This window comes from Myiozetetes cayanensis, unplaced genomic scaffold, assembly GCF_022539395.1.
Source record: "Myiozetetes cayanensis isolate MyiCay16 unplaced genomic scaffold, myiCay2020 scf43, whole genome shotgun sequence".
Taxonomy (NCBI): Eukaryota; Metazoa; Chordata; class Aves; order Passeriformes; family Tyrannidae; genus Myiozetetes; species Myiozetetes cayanensis.
Window position 1 is genome coordinate 799,805 of NW_026087665.1, and position 14,607 is coordinate 814,411.

At 42.7% G+C, this 14,607-nt stretch overlaps 1 protein-coding gene across 1 annotated transcript in view; it reads left to right on the plus strand.

Moving 5' to 3' along the window:
* The window catches only part of SLC6A1 (solute carrier family 6 member 1), a 59,195-nt gene that overhangs the window by 36,986 nt on the left and 7,602 nt on the right, over positions 1-14,607 (plus strand). The window contains exons 2-10 of the mRNA XM_050330697.1: positions 3,235-3,670; positions 4,741-4,872; positions 6,258-6,358; positions 8,080-8,189; positions 8,311-8,443; positions 9,536-9,670; positions 9,788-9,891; positions 10,190-10,314; positions 12,520-12,632. Coding sequence (XP_050186654.1) covers positions 3,436-3,670; positions 4,741-4,872; positions 6,258-6,358; positions 8,080-8,189; positions 8,311-8,443; positions 9,536-9,670; positions 9,788-9,891; positions 10,190-10,314; positions 12,520-12,632 — 1,188 coding nt within the window. The 5' untranslated portion in view covers positions 3,235-3,435. The remainder of the gene's footprint in view (positions 1-3,234; positions 3,671-4,740; positions 4,873-6,257; positions 6,359-8,079; positions 8,190-8,310; positions 8,444-9,535; positions 9,671-9,787; positions 9,892-10,189; positions 10,315-12,519; positions 12,633-14,607) is intronic.

Below are 14,607 nucleotides of genomic sequence, written 5' to 3' on the forward strand. Positions count from 1 at the left end.
CTCAACCCATGTTCCTCTTGGCTTGGTTGTTCAGTTCTCAGATCCAGCAGAGATCCTGCAGTGCCAGCTGTAAGGATGAATTTCTCCCTCATTATGAGCCAAACAAGATATACATATATATATATATATATATATATATCTGTGTAGTGTTGGTTTATTTGAGGGGAAATTTATGTCATTTTGGTGTTTTTTTTCAACTCATCCACAACAGACTCAGCCTCTTCCAGGACTTGGAAGCTCTGCTGATGACAAAGCACAGTCCAAATGGAAATTAAAATAGCAACAAATCTAATCTAGTACAGGACTGTTTGTAAAAGTACCAGGACACCCTGATGGAGGCTGCATTGGCTGGAAAGAGCCACTTTCTGTTCTGGATGTTCATCAGTAGATGGTGCTGGCACACTGCACATCTGTTTGTGCACCCCTGGAGCTGGCTGCTCCAGCCCCCATGCAGATGGAGAGGTCCAAGTTTCAAGGCACTCTCAATCCATACCTGGAAGAACAGGAACCGTCTTTTGCCCACACAATAATCTGTATTTCCTCCTGACCCAGGAAATGCATTGCCTGAAGCGCTCAGGCTGCTAACCATGGCCAGAAATGGTGGGTTTTGGCACACAAATTTGGACAGGCCTGCAGCAAAATACAGAAAACTGGTTCCACCGTTTAATGAAGGGGAGATCTCTGCACACACAAGGGCTTGTGAGGATGTGAAAGAAAATACATGGATTTTCCCTCCTTGAGTGCCATCTTGAAGTGGAACAGAGAGGAAGGTTCCAAGCATGATCCTTGTTCTCTCCTCACCCCAACAAACCTACAGGTGATTCTACTTAAGCTTCCAACTGAAAGCTTTTTTTTGTTGTTGTTGGATGTGGCCTTATAACAAGCATGATAATCATGCAAAGATCTGAAATGAGAAGTTGAAGGAAAGCACAGCCTTTAAATGTTTTTTTTTAATGTCTTTTTAACATAACAGTCAGAAGAGAGTGGCTAATAATCTCAATCTTCCTTTGCACAAATTTGTAATTAAAATTACTGTTGATTTTTACCTGACCTCATGACCAGTGTTGGCAACATTGGTTGCCAACAAGGTGCAGCTTCACACTGGCAAGTGTTTCATGTGTGGCATCTCTAGTTTGAGGACTGGACTGGGTAAAAGGAGTTATTAAGAGGAACTAGACAGTAAATTGATTGTGGATGGGCTCACAGTAGACATATAAAAGCACTGTCTCATTGGGTTTTTTTAAGTTGAAGTGAAGCTGCCAAAGTTTGTGGGGGCCACACATGTTTCAGAGTTGACTGAAATATCCCATCTCCTTTTTCATAATGCATATTTGCTTCCTTGATTTTTCCTTTATTTACATTTTGCAAATGTACATAGCAGTGTTTTCTGAAAAGCTGCAAGAAGGCAACCACAGTCAGAAAACAAAACTGGGGAGTGATCACTGCAGCCTGTCATCTTACTGTGCTTGAACCTTAAGCTTAGTGAAACATTTGTCTTATAAGAACAGCTAATTATAACCACATGTAAAGCTTGACATCATTACCTGGATTAAGTCCTGTGGCTTTTTCTGCTTTATTGTTTAATTCCTTTGGGAGCATCTTAGAGAAAGGTGTTTGGATAAGTGAAGTTTTTAAATTCCCTATTAAGCCACTGTTAAAGGAGGTAACTGCTATTTTTTTTTCTCTGTAGACTCATAAGAGATCTATAGGGGAAAAAAGTAATAGCTGGGTCGTGGAGATTATTTTAGGGGGACTGTGTTGATTCTGCCCTGCATCCTACAGAGACAATAAGAACAAACTCTGCCTAACTCGGTGCTGGCTTGGAAAGATCCGCACCCTGCAAATCCTTCGATGTTCAGAAGCTGCTCATCCCGTCTGGAGTGCCAGTTGCTGCCAAAAAGTTGGGGAAAAAACTCTGCAGTCTCGTTTTGAGTATAGAGGTCTAAAAAGCAGACACAGGTTTCATAACTTTATACAACTCTCTAACTACAGATTCAAGGATTAACTCACCTGTTCCAGCCCATTTTCCACCCACCACAGGCCCCTTTCATATTGCTTTGGAGGTTGTAAAGTGATCCCTGGTGCCAGGCATCAGTGTCTTTCTTACTCTGGTCTTCTCTTGACTCCTTGGTTCTGGCACAGTTTCCTGCCTTCTGGGACTGGTTCAAGACCTAAACCCAGTCTTGTGGATCTGTTTTGTCTTCTTTATCACTTTTTATCCAGCTCCTCAGGCAGACAGGTGTCACTGTATTTGCTGTGCAGTTGTGCCCTGTGAGTATTCTCATACTGTGATTTTGCCATTAAGTGTTTCGTGGCTGAAAACTGCACCTGTGAACAAATCCACATCCTGCATCAGCCTGCAGGCAGGTTGGCTAGCACATCACAGAGGGGTTTCTCTGTGCAGAGGCTTTCTTACGGTTTGTTGCTTTTCACCATTTTTCACATTCCCAGTTCTGCCAACTGCCCAAAAATGGCACGCAAGCAATTTGTTACCAAAGGAACACACCCAGTGCAAGAGGCCCTGCTGACAGCGAGCTGCTGCCACTGCCTTTGTCTGTGCTGGGACCCAAAGTGGGGCACTCCTTGGCACTGGGAAGTGAAGGAGTGGAGCTACTGCTGGCTACACTCTTCTCTTACAGTGAAACAGATGAATTCACACATTGGTGCAACCCCTCTTGGTCACACATGAAGTTTTCAGGAGCACACAGATTTCCCTAAAAATGCCAACAAGACGTCAGAGAAATTCACACTTGAATTTTGCATGGCCACTGATCACCTCTTCTATCAGCCACCTTATCCAGAATGGGAGGACCTGGATCTCTGTGGGTGGCATGTTCCTTCCTACCACACAGGAGAAAACACTGACACTCACCTGGCACTGTAATGTAGGTCATGAGTGTTGCAGCACAGCAGCTGAGCAAATGTGAGCGCTGCTGAATGGGTCTGCAGATGGTCCTGAGAGAAATAACAAGCAGTTTGTTTTATTTACACCTTCCTATCATCCCTTTTTTTTTTTCTGTCTCCCCCCACCTCCAGACGCACTGAGGTATAAAACAAACGCCACGGCCGTCAAAAAATGTGCTGGTTGTTCTGTTTTCCATCTGTGCCTGATCACTTCAGAGCCCACAGAGCTTAGATACGTGTTGGTTGGCTCTGTCTGTGTGTGTGTGTGTGTTGGAGTTGCCCAAAGCCCTGCCCAAGCGAAGCTGAGCGCTGTGACCTCGTGTCTTGCAGAGCAGCCCGGACGCCGGTAGAGGACTCTGTCGCAGCTCGCCGGGGGTTGAGGCCGTGGGGTTTGGGTTTTTTTTCGTTTCCTGCTGACGCTGTCGCTGCCCGGGTGGGTCACCACGAGCCGCAAAGCTGCTGTCCACGTGGACTGGTGCTGAGATCTCCCGCCCGGCCGCTGCCAGAGCCTCGCCCGCCAAGCCCAGAGACATGGCCACCAACGGAACCAAAGTGGCGGACGGACAGATCTCCACGGAAGTCGAAGCCTCCATCACCAACGACAAGCCTAAGACCTTGGTAGTAAAAGTGCAGAAGAAGAAGACGGATCTCCCCGACCGAGACACTTGGAAAGGGAAATTTGACTTTCTTATGTCCTGTGTAGGTTATGCCATTGGCTTAGGGAATGTGTGGAGATTTCCGTACCTTTGTGGCAAGAACGGTGGAGGTACGTTTGCTTTTTCCTTGTTTTCCTTGGCCTCTGATACAATTCACAGAATCACAGGATATGCTGAGTTGGAAGGGACCCACAGGGATCATCCAGTCCAGCTCCTGGCCCTGCACAGGCCCATCCCCAGGAGTCACCCCCTCTGCCCCAGAGGATCCTCCAAACCCTCCTGGAGCTCTGGCAGCCTTGGGGCTGTGCCCACTGCCCTGGGGAGCCTGTTCAGTGCCAACCACCCTCTGGGGGAAGAACCTTTCCCTGAGATCCACCCTGAGCCTGCCCTGACACAGCTCCAGCCATTCCCTGGGGGCTGTCCCTGGTCCCCCCAGAGCAGAGCTCAGTCCTGCCCCTCCTCTGCCCCTCCTGAGGAAGCTGGAACTGCAGTGAGGTCTCCCCTCGCTTTCCTCCAGATACTTCTGCATTAGGACTCACCATAAAACTATCAGCAAACCAGGACTTGGTTTGAATAGCCTTTTCATCTGTACAGGTGGTTTTGATTTGGGATTTGGGCTTTTTTGTGTGCTTTACACTTGTCCAAGAGGGTTGGAGCCATTTTGGAGTGTGGTGCTCTGCTTTGAGGTCTGCTCTGAAGTTTTTGCTAACTTCTAGCTGGCAGTCTCACATGAAGTGTCAGAGCAGAACTAAAGCACATTACCCTCCAACCAAACCTTCAGATCCCTCTCTTTTGGACTGATTTTTTGAGAGGATTGAATACAGCTCGTAATACTGACTGAGCTCCCCATAAAAGGCTGACTCCAGCTGGAAAGCAGCCAGTGCCAGTTAAAGGCTTTATGTTATCTGTGATAGATGAAGGCAACAAAGTACACAGCCTTTTGGATTTTAGCTTTTTACTTAAACAGAAAGCATTTAAATGATAGAGAGATATGTTTTTCCCCCTTATTTTTAACTCTTGGAGTACTGATTTAGACATGTGCTTTCCACTAACTTTTTTTGAAAAGCTACACTGAAGAGAAAAAAACCTGTGCGTTTCTTTTCATATATAACAGGGATGGAAACAGTGGAAACTTAGCTCTGTTTTTCCCTGCTGTAACAGACTTCTTATTTATTTTCAGGTGCATTCCTGATTCCCTATTTTCTTACTTTAATTTTTGCTGGAGTGCCACTGTTTCTTTTGGAGTGTTCTCTTGGTCAGTACACATCTATAGGAGGCCTTGGAGTGTGGAAACTGGCTCCAATGTTCAAAGGTAAAGTATGAATTTGAATTACTTTTCATTTGTTTCCAAGTTGAAGAAGGTGCACAGACAGAACAAGGATGTTCCTTGATGCCTTCATAGTTTTATTAAACCACAATTTTCCACAGAAAACACTTAATTTTCTGAGGTGTGACTGACACTTTTGAAACACGGAACAGGGTATTATTCATTCCCCATTCAAAATAGCAAGAGTTAGGCATTAGAATCTCCACAGACTTATTTTTGAACTTCAAAACTTCGGAGATTCTTTTTGTAGGAACACATAAAGAGTGTTAAAAATAGCATATTAAACCCATTGTCTGAGCAGGTGTGGAACTGTTCCTTTGGTAAACTTTGGTATATTAGTCTGAGGTCACAGAGCTTTGTATTCCCTGTTGTTTTTTATTGAAATTCAAAAGCCAGGCACTTTAGAGATGGCAATTTCATGCTGAATTCCTTAAGACAATCTCACTCCATACTTAGACTCTTAGCTGGTTCCAGGTTTGGTTGCTAGAACCGTGGGGTTTTGATGTAGATTCTACACAGACCTACAAACCTCCCAAACTATGCTTTGCACCCCTCAAATCCCAAATCCTTTGACACTTCAGAGCTCCTGAGCTGATTTCTGGACCGGTAGAGGAGCAAGTTGCACATTGAGTCATAAATTACTTCACACAGCAGGGCTGACAATTAGCACAGGGTGAGCTGAAAGTTTGTTTAGATTGAATTTTGTCCTGGGAAATTTAGTCTTGGGAAAACCCAGAGAGGCTAAATTGTTTCTCACAGAGAAGTGTTTTTGCTTGAGTTACTGGTGTTGGTGGGGGTTAGTACAGACCTTGCTTTACTTTGATTATTGGGAGCACTTCCCTCCTCTTTAATGTCATGGGGCAACTGTCACCAGCTCGAGTATTTTAAAATCCCCTTTTAAAATACACGTGGAGTAGAAGACAAAGCACCCTTCAGTGTGGAATTTTGCCATTTCTAAAGTCTGAGATGACATAACTGCATCAAGCCCTCTGATCTGTGTCCTAAATGGCCAGCTGGTCTTGTCACACATTCTCACTTTGTGTGCATCTGCCACAAGTGTCTGTGGGGCTGATGTTTGGGAGAATGAGCTGATTTAGCTCTTTTTCCTGGAAGTAAAAAACACCAGTAAAATCTCAGCAAGAGCAGATGTGACTGCACCACACAGAGAACTGAACACTGGCATGAAATTTATGGATGAATGAACCATCACCCAAATAAATGATCTTGTAAAGGCACTTCTAAAATTTTAACTGGTGAATGGTACCTGTCCTATATGTTATGTGTGTCCTGAACTGCAGCTCTTCAGCTGATGCTTGTATAGACATTACTGAAAGTTTCTTATTTTCTCTTTCTTTTTGTTTTCTTTACAGGTGTGGGCCTGGCTGCTGCAGTCCTTTCCTTTTGGCTAAATATTTACTACATTGTGATTATTTCATGGGCCCTATACTACCTATATAATTCCTTTACCACTGTAAGTGTGTGTGTCAGAAGGGGTTTGGAATTGTCTGTTGAATGTAAAGTAAAGTGATATAGAGATACCTGACTAATCTAACTCAATATGAATGTCTGAGGTTAACACAACATGCACAGAAATCTGTAGGATAAGATATTTCTTACTCTAAGAAAAACTGTTTTGTAAAAATCCCTTTTTAAATTTTTTTCCTCCACAAAGACATCTGGAACAGAAAACTGTGAGGAAAACTTTCTATTTCAAGAATTTCAGTGGAGAAATATTAATAATAGGTTATTCTGGAGCTCTTTTCTTGTCCTTTCTTGACAATTCGTTTAAATTTCCCAATTTTTTAAATTTTGATCTTCAGAGCCTCAGCTTTCAGCTGTACCATTTCATTTTCACCTGCCTCTGCCATTTAATCACAACATCCCTGCTTGCTCCTCTCCTTCCCTGCCAGGCAGCTTCAAGCCATGCTCAGGTTTCAGACTCCTTGCCCTACCAGTGCCACCAAGAGCACCAAGACCCCTTTGTGCCCACAGGCCAGTTATTCCCCCAAGAAAAATCCTGGTGTAAAATTAATTATTTTTTTTTCCCTTCATTAGCAGCCACATAAATATTATTTCTTTGGGAAATAATATCATTGCAATGTGGTTTAATATAACAGAGGGGTTTATTAAAGAAACCCCCCTGGAATGGAAGGTCTGTGATGTGATTAGCTCTGAACTCCCATTCGTTGTTGTTATTTTTGCTTTGTTTTCTTTCCTGTTTGCCTTATTTTTAGCTGCCTCTTTTCCCCCCCTTCAAGGGTGATTCATCAGCTGAGTAAGTCTTGTCTGATTTGTGGGGTTTGGCCATCTCAGGAAGTGGTCTTATATAATTCTCAATAATTAATGCATCTTTGTTCAATTGTCTCTGCTATAAATGTTGTTCCTGCTTGCTTGTTCTTGGCTTTAAAAAATTATCCCTTGACCAAATTTGCATTAATTACTGTCTGGGGGCAACAGGAGCATTTCTTCTTTGTTATCCTCAGAATTGTTATTGATGTGAAAGGACAGCCATAGTGTGGAAGTGGTGTTCAGGTCCAGGTTAGATGAATATGGACTTCTAATTCCCTTGAAGCCTCTCATCCTTGTATATAAAATGTGCCATACCCTGATATAACATTTTCGTAGGAGGCTTTTTCAAGAATTTGCCATCAGAAGAGTATCTAAGTTGTATGCAAAGGAGGTTCATTCTGATGGATAAGATGTGGAAAGAGGTTTTGCTCCTTGGAACTTTTGGAAGTTGTAATGGAAACAATACAGAAAACACACGTAGAAAAGAAAAAGTTTACCTTTTTCTGATTATCCCCTGACCTGAGGGGAAAATGGAAATCTCTGATCAATACCCATCACACCTTTATCACCTCTTGAGCAACAAGGGGTAACAGGCACTGCAGGAGGTCCTTTCTGCTGTTTCAACATTAACTCTCATGCTGAGAGGTTCTCAGACCCCAGAGCATTTGGGCTGATATGTTAAGGACAGGAAGGAATATTTTCACATCTGATTCACGCAATTGATAGGAAGTTAAATAACTTTTGTGGCAGACACCCCCCCCCCAGGGAGCTCAGTGCTCTGCAGAGCTCGAGGTGTGTTCGTTCTCCACTCAGCTGTCATTTCTAGCAAAGAGAGAGATACCTGAGGTAATGCTTTGCTTAAAAGTGTCTGACTTCAGGTTTTTCTCTCTCTTTCCCAAACAGACTCTTCCTTGGAAACACTGTGAGAACCCCTGGAACACAGACCACTGCTTCTCCAACTACACCTTAGCAAACACCACCAACATGACAAGTGCCGTGGTGGAGTTCTGGGAGTAAGATGATCATTTTTTCTCTGTCTCATTGCTGTGCATGTCCAAGGATCAGCTTGTTATCATTCAAATAATATCTTTCTGAACTACTTGCCAAATGCACCGTTCTCTTGGCCTCTTCTAGACGCAACATGCACCAAATGACTGATGGATTGGAAAAGCCAGGGCAGATCCGATGGCCACTGGCAATCACTCTGGCAATTGCCTGGATTCTGGTGTATTTTTGTATCTGGAAGGGGGTAGGCTGGACTGGAAAGGTAAGACTAAAAAGTACTGTAAACACCTTTCAATTAAAAATGCCCACTTTTAGTCAAATATTCTGAAAATTCCTGAGGTAAGAGGCACTGGGGACAGTTTTGCTGGCATATCTCTGTGAAGGATTTAACTTCTGTTTTCTTGAACTGATACAGCCCATGTTTTTGGAAGAGCTGGCTCCTCTGTAGCTAGGGCTGACCACAGTCAGATGCTATGCTCACTTAACGGAGTTCTTGGCTTTGCCAGGTATAAAAATTGGCTAAAAACATATCTGCTGAGTGCAAAACAGAATTTACTAACGAGTTAAAGGAAATCATATTATTGACAGACCTTTCTCCAGGAATGAAAGGGCAAAATGGCAGGAAAAGAATCTCGGGGGAAAAGAAAAACCACAGCCATGAGGATTCTAACCCAGCTGAAGTGTTGGGTTGGAAGACCTCAGGTCTGGTGCAGAGGACTAGGATTTTATTCACACTGAAAGGATGAGTTGTTAAATTTTGACAAGGTGGTTGCAACTGTGACCCACTTCAAGCAGCATTTGAGCATGGCCTAGCTGAGCTCAGACCAAGCCATTTTATTTCTCCCTTCTAAAAAGGTGAAAAATAAGAGGGCTGGTTTTGTTCCTTTGGAGTCTGAATTTGTGGTGTCTTTTTTGATAGGGTTTTTGGAAGGCAAGGTAGTGGGAGGCTGTGTATCATAACATAGATGAGGAGAGAGTGGGGAGAATGAGCTGACAGATGCTGTTGTACGAGCAGGGTGCTGATGCCATGATCCTTGTGCTTTTGGGACTTCCCCTTGTTAAATATAAATATGAAAAAAAAAAAGTGTGAACCCCTCATGTGAAAAATATCCTAATCTACTTCCACCTTCAGGAAAACAGGCAACAGCCACCTGCCTTTACACATGGTCTTCAGGGAATTCTAGAGCAGGCAATCCCCTTCCCACACCAAGCTTTCCCACTGATAAATGCTTCAATCTTAAGAGTCAGCCTCAGTTGCTGTTACAGTATTTCAGGGAGCAGTATTTTCTGAAGTGTTAACAAGCCCAGATCGTTCTTCCTTCCACACTTACCATGTCTTGTTTCTTCACATCAGGTGGTTTATTTCTCTGCTACTTATCCCTATGTTATGCTGCTTATCTTGTTCTTCCGTGGTGTAACACTGCCTGGAGCAAAGGAAGGCATTTTATTCTATATAACTCCCAACTTCAGTAAGCTTTCAGACTCTGAGGTAAATATCCAACCCTTGTGAACAAAAGTTTCACTGCTGACTGTTCACCTTTCAGACATATGACCTGCTCCTCAAGTGCAGAAACAGATTTTTAAAAAAATTATTTCCTGCAATCAGGTTTGGCTGGATGCTGCCACACAGATTTTCTTCTCCTACGGGCTGGGTCTTGGTTCACTGATTGCCCTTGGAAGTTACAACCCTTTCCACAATAATGTTTACAGGTAAGCAGATGACTGCACATATTGCAGGGGCACTTGTCTGTCCCAGCTGGAGCTGGATTCTGTCTTTCTGTCTACTAGGTCGTCAAAATAAAGTGTAGTCTTGAATATTAAATGTCATATCTGACTAGGGATAAGATGTATAACTGCACTTACACTAATGGGAGAGACAGGGTGATTTGCCCAGCATGAAATGGAAGCCAAACTGCGAAATCCTGAATCGTGAAATCTTTTCACAGGAAGGAAGGAGTGAAGACCATTTTCTTTACCTGCTGCTTAAAGTGCTTTGCCTTTATTTCAGGGACTCCATCATTGTGTGCTGCATAAACTCATGCACAAGCATGTTTGCTGGCTTTGTCATCTTCTCCATCGTTGGATTCATGGCAAATGTCACAAAGAGGCCTATTGCAGATGTTGCAGCATCAGGTATCCAATATATTCTTCTCTGAGTGGTGCAGTGGCATCAGTTATTTCTCATTTGTACGTTGTATCCACGCTGTAACTGTTCAAAATCCCTCCCTCAAAGCTCCCTGTCCCTTCAGTCTGACTGCAAAAGGCAGAGCATCGTTCCAAACCTCTCTGGGCAGCACCAGCAAGGTCATTTCATGTCCAGCTGCCTGGTGCTCTCAGCCCCTGGAGTGGAGTGGTCAGCCTGGGCTGACACAAGGAATGCTGCTGAACACTGGGATTACAGGGAATGTGTTTACAGGAGGTGGCAGCACAGTTTGCTGCTTCAGTGCTTGGCTGTGACATCAGATTATGAGCCTCCTGCTACTGGAATTCTGAAAAGCAAACTGAAAGGAGGAATGGTGGTCATTATGGGGTTTGTTTGTTTGTTTTTGAGCCAGTATTTTCAAATTCAGTTAGGTTTTAAATTCCTTTCCCAAAGGCTGAGCCCTTTGAGGCAGATGCAGTTCTCACCTGTTCAGACCTACAGCTTTTTTTATGGAACCCTTTATTATGAAAGTCATTTTATTTATTTAGGGCAGTGAGATGTCCATGGAAGGATTATGCTATTCTTTGCAGTTTCTTGTCTGTCTTCCAGATGAAAAAGCTTAAAGCAGCAGAGCAGATGGTTGCCCTAACCCAGCTGGTGCACCAGATACTCACTTAGCAGTTCTGGCCACAGGGAGGGATCTGATAACTGAAAGCTTGTTTGGAAGTCACTGGTGGACAAAATATGCCTAACTATCCTATTTGTGAAATATTCCCTTAGTTAGGAAAGTAGAGAATTTAAGCCCTAAAAATAGTCTTCAATAAGCTGCACATCCAAAGAAATTAGGCACAAAATGATGATGACATAAACTGTTATCAAAAAAATGCTCTGGAAAGTCAGTGGTGTGTGAAATAAGCTTTTTGGATTTATGTATTTGATACAGATATAACCATAGAAAGGCCTCACCTGCAAACAGAACAACATTTTTATGTCCTATTAAGCTCCTAAGCGCATTTGAAGGTACTTAAGATAGCAGACTTCTGAAAGATGCCCATGACCTCCTGTGGCCACTAATTGCAAAGGATATTTGAAAATCCGACTCTTTAATTAAGGCTTATATTTCTCCTGGCAAACTCAGAAACTGGTGCTTCATTTTAGCCCTACAAGACAGGTTGCTTTGCCATTTTTATACCACTTTGTAAAACAAATGATGTTATTAAAAGCTGTGGCTGCGTTTCTGTGGAATGTGTAACAGAGTAAAATGAACATATTTATCTGAAGTTTATTTTGCTGTTAGCACTGCCATTTGGAAGGCTTTCCAATCATATCTGCTCTTGCTAGCAAATAATTGCTTCAAAATCCTCACTGCACTGAGTTTGACAATTCTGGTGCTAATGCCAGTCCTTGCTCCACTGGTTTGTCTGTCCAAGCACTTGCCACACTCAGATTTTAATGAGAGCTGAAAAATCAGAGACCCACCTTAGATGAGGCACGTGAACTTTATTCCTGTGATTATTTAGTTTGCTACAGATTGCCCTCTTAACCTGATATCAGCTGTTTTCCAGCTGTGCCATGAGAACAAAAAGAGCTCCTTTCTAAATAATAATTTCCATCCTCCTTTCAACACTGTGCCCCCCCCCAGCAGTTAGCAGGGACACAAGTGAAACAGTTTGCTTGTTCACAACTCTATAGTTTATTAAAATGTGCATTTTAAGATAAATAATAGAACAGCAGGAAAGTGTCTGGAAAGTGCCTTCGTTTTCTGAGTTGTCTTTGTGTCTCTTCTGAACTACCTGATGCAAAGCAGAAGATCACAGCTCTCAATAACTGCTTGAGGGGAGAGAAAGCTGGAAGATGTAATCCCAGCCAAGGATAACATTCCCTGCCTTTGCTATACAAAGGTGTCACTCAGGAGCCGCTTCTGAACTGCATCCAGTATTCTGGTTGGTTGGTTTGGGGGGGTTTAGGGCTGCTTTTGTTTTGTTTGTTTGTATTGGTTCGGTTGGTTCATTTTAAAAGCAAGGGACAAGCACTGCCCTCTTGGTCAGTGAGAACTGATAACCTGAAATCCCTGGTCAGGGGCTGCATCCATGGCTGGGCCATCCCAACAAACCTCAAACTTGTCACCAACAGGAGCAGAGAATCACAGCACCAATCCATCACACTGATGTTTTCTCTCCTGTTTCTCCTCCCAGGCCCTGGACTGGCATTTCTGGCTTATCCAGAAGCAGTGACACAGTTACCAATTTCTCCTTTGTGGGCAATACTGTTCTTCTCCATGTTGCTCATGCTCGGAATTGACAGTCAGGTAAAACTGGTGTGAAAATGAATAAACAAGACGCATTTTCTGCAGCTGTGTGGTCCAAGGTTACCCCGTCCCTGTGCACTCTGCAACAATAGGCATGCAGAAAGGTTTCTGAAATGGTCATACAAGGAAAAAACTACGGAAAAAACTGAGATGCCAGGACCCTGGGATAGTAAAACAAATGTTGTTAAGACACTTTTTCCCCTTTTACAAACTGTTGGAAGCATATTTAAAATGGGCAGGAAATTTGTTGTGCAGGCAAAAGGAACTTGTCTTTGAAGTATTCACTGTTAAATCACAATGTTAAATATACCTTTGCAATGTTCAGTTATGTAGGAGGCACTGGGATGTATTTTACAAGATTTAGATGCCACAAATATTGCTGAAAGAACTCACTACTGGAGCAAAAAGATGCAGCACAAATTTCATTTTAAGCATATGAATGTCTGGAGCAAATTCAGTAGGCAGTGGGGTTGTTACCGAGGGCATTCTATGTCTTGGTGTGTTCTGAAATCACTTTCCACTGGAAAGGATTTATTGGTTCAGGCTTTTGCAAGGTTATGCAAGGTATCTGACAGCTGGAAATGAATGGGAAGGCACAGCCTAGGGGTTTTGCAAATCCAAATGAGATATCCTCCAGAATGCCTGGATTAAACAATTAAATCATTAAGTCATGGAATCGTTTAAAATGTTTATTGTTACATTAAAAAAAAAAAAAAAAAAAAAAGCCCACAGCACAAGATAAAACCCTTTAGAAAGGACTAACCAAGGTTCAACAGAAGCATTTGATAATCAGGACTAATTTCAATGTAGGTAACAGCCCTGTCAGCACCAAGGAGAGCACCCTGCCTTATTTTGCAGAGTACACTTTGAGGACTGGCAGAAAGTGCCTCCTGCCTTCTGGACTGTTTGGTCACCTTTGTGTGACCAGTCCTTGGAGGTGTTTTAATCTCCTGGCAATCAGCTGCAGTTGGCAAACCAGCACCTCGCAGTTCTTAGCACAGCCTTCACAGCACATAAAGGGGTGTGGGATTTACTGGCTTAGCACTGTACCAGTCTTTCAGTAGAGAAAATCCATCATTTTCTCTAAATCCAAGCTGACTTCAGACTGTGAACCAAAACACAAAAAGACCAGGAGAGCATTTTATCCTGCGAGATGAAAGAAAGTTGGAAGTTTATATTTCCTGCTTCTTTGTCTTTCAATGGGCTTCAGGCTTGACATTAAAACCTATTGCTCAATCTGGGGGGAAACTGCTGTGAAATTAATTGGGTCAAAAATATTCTTGAAAGAACTTGTCTCTAGGCAACTAACAGCTGAGGAAGGTAGTCTAATATTATTAAAAAGGATATATATCTACAGGCTGTCATGCTTTCTGCATTTTCTGTCTGTCAGTGAACCATTTCATACACTGCAATTTACAGGAGCTGTAACTATTGGTTGAATTCTGATTGCACTGCTGAAAATTAATGAAACTTTAAATACATTCTGGTTTTCACGATTTCAGCCCTAATGACAAATTTGTCTGAATATTTACATATCTGAATATACAATATATGCACTTTATTTATCTGAAGCGTGGCCACGATTTCTGCTTGGAGGGCACATCCTTGGCAAAAATGTTTTCTGGGGATACAAAAAGTGTTTGGTTTATAACATATGAGAATCAGCCTTGTGTCTCTAACCTTCACCATGATGCACCAATCTGATTGGACTTCCTGTGTCTGTTGTCTTTCATGTGTGTGAGTAAATCACATACAGAAGAAGTGATTTTGTAGGATCAAGGGGTCAAATCCCTCAGCTGCAGGTGTATCATCTTTATCAGAAGAAAGAGCACTTTCTGTTCACAGAGCAAATGCCATAGTTCATAGTTTGGAATTCTGAGTGTTTTCCAAGCTGGAAATCTTTTTACACAGATCTTTTTAGACAGAAACAAGGATTTTTAGGGGCACAACTTTCTACTGAAGTCAAGTGAATTTT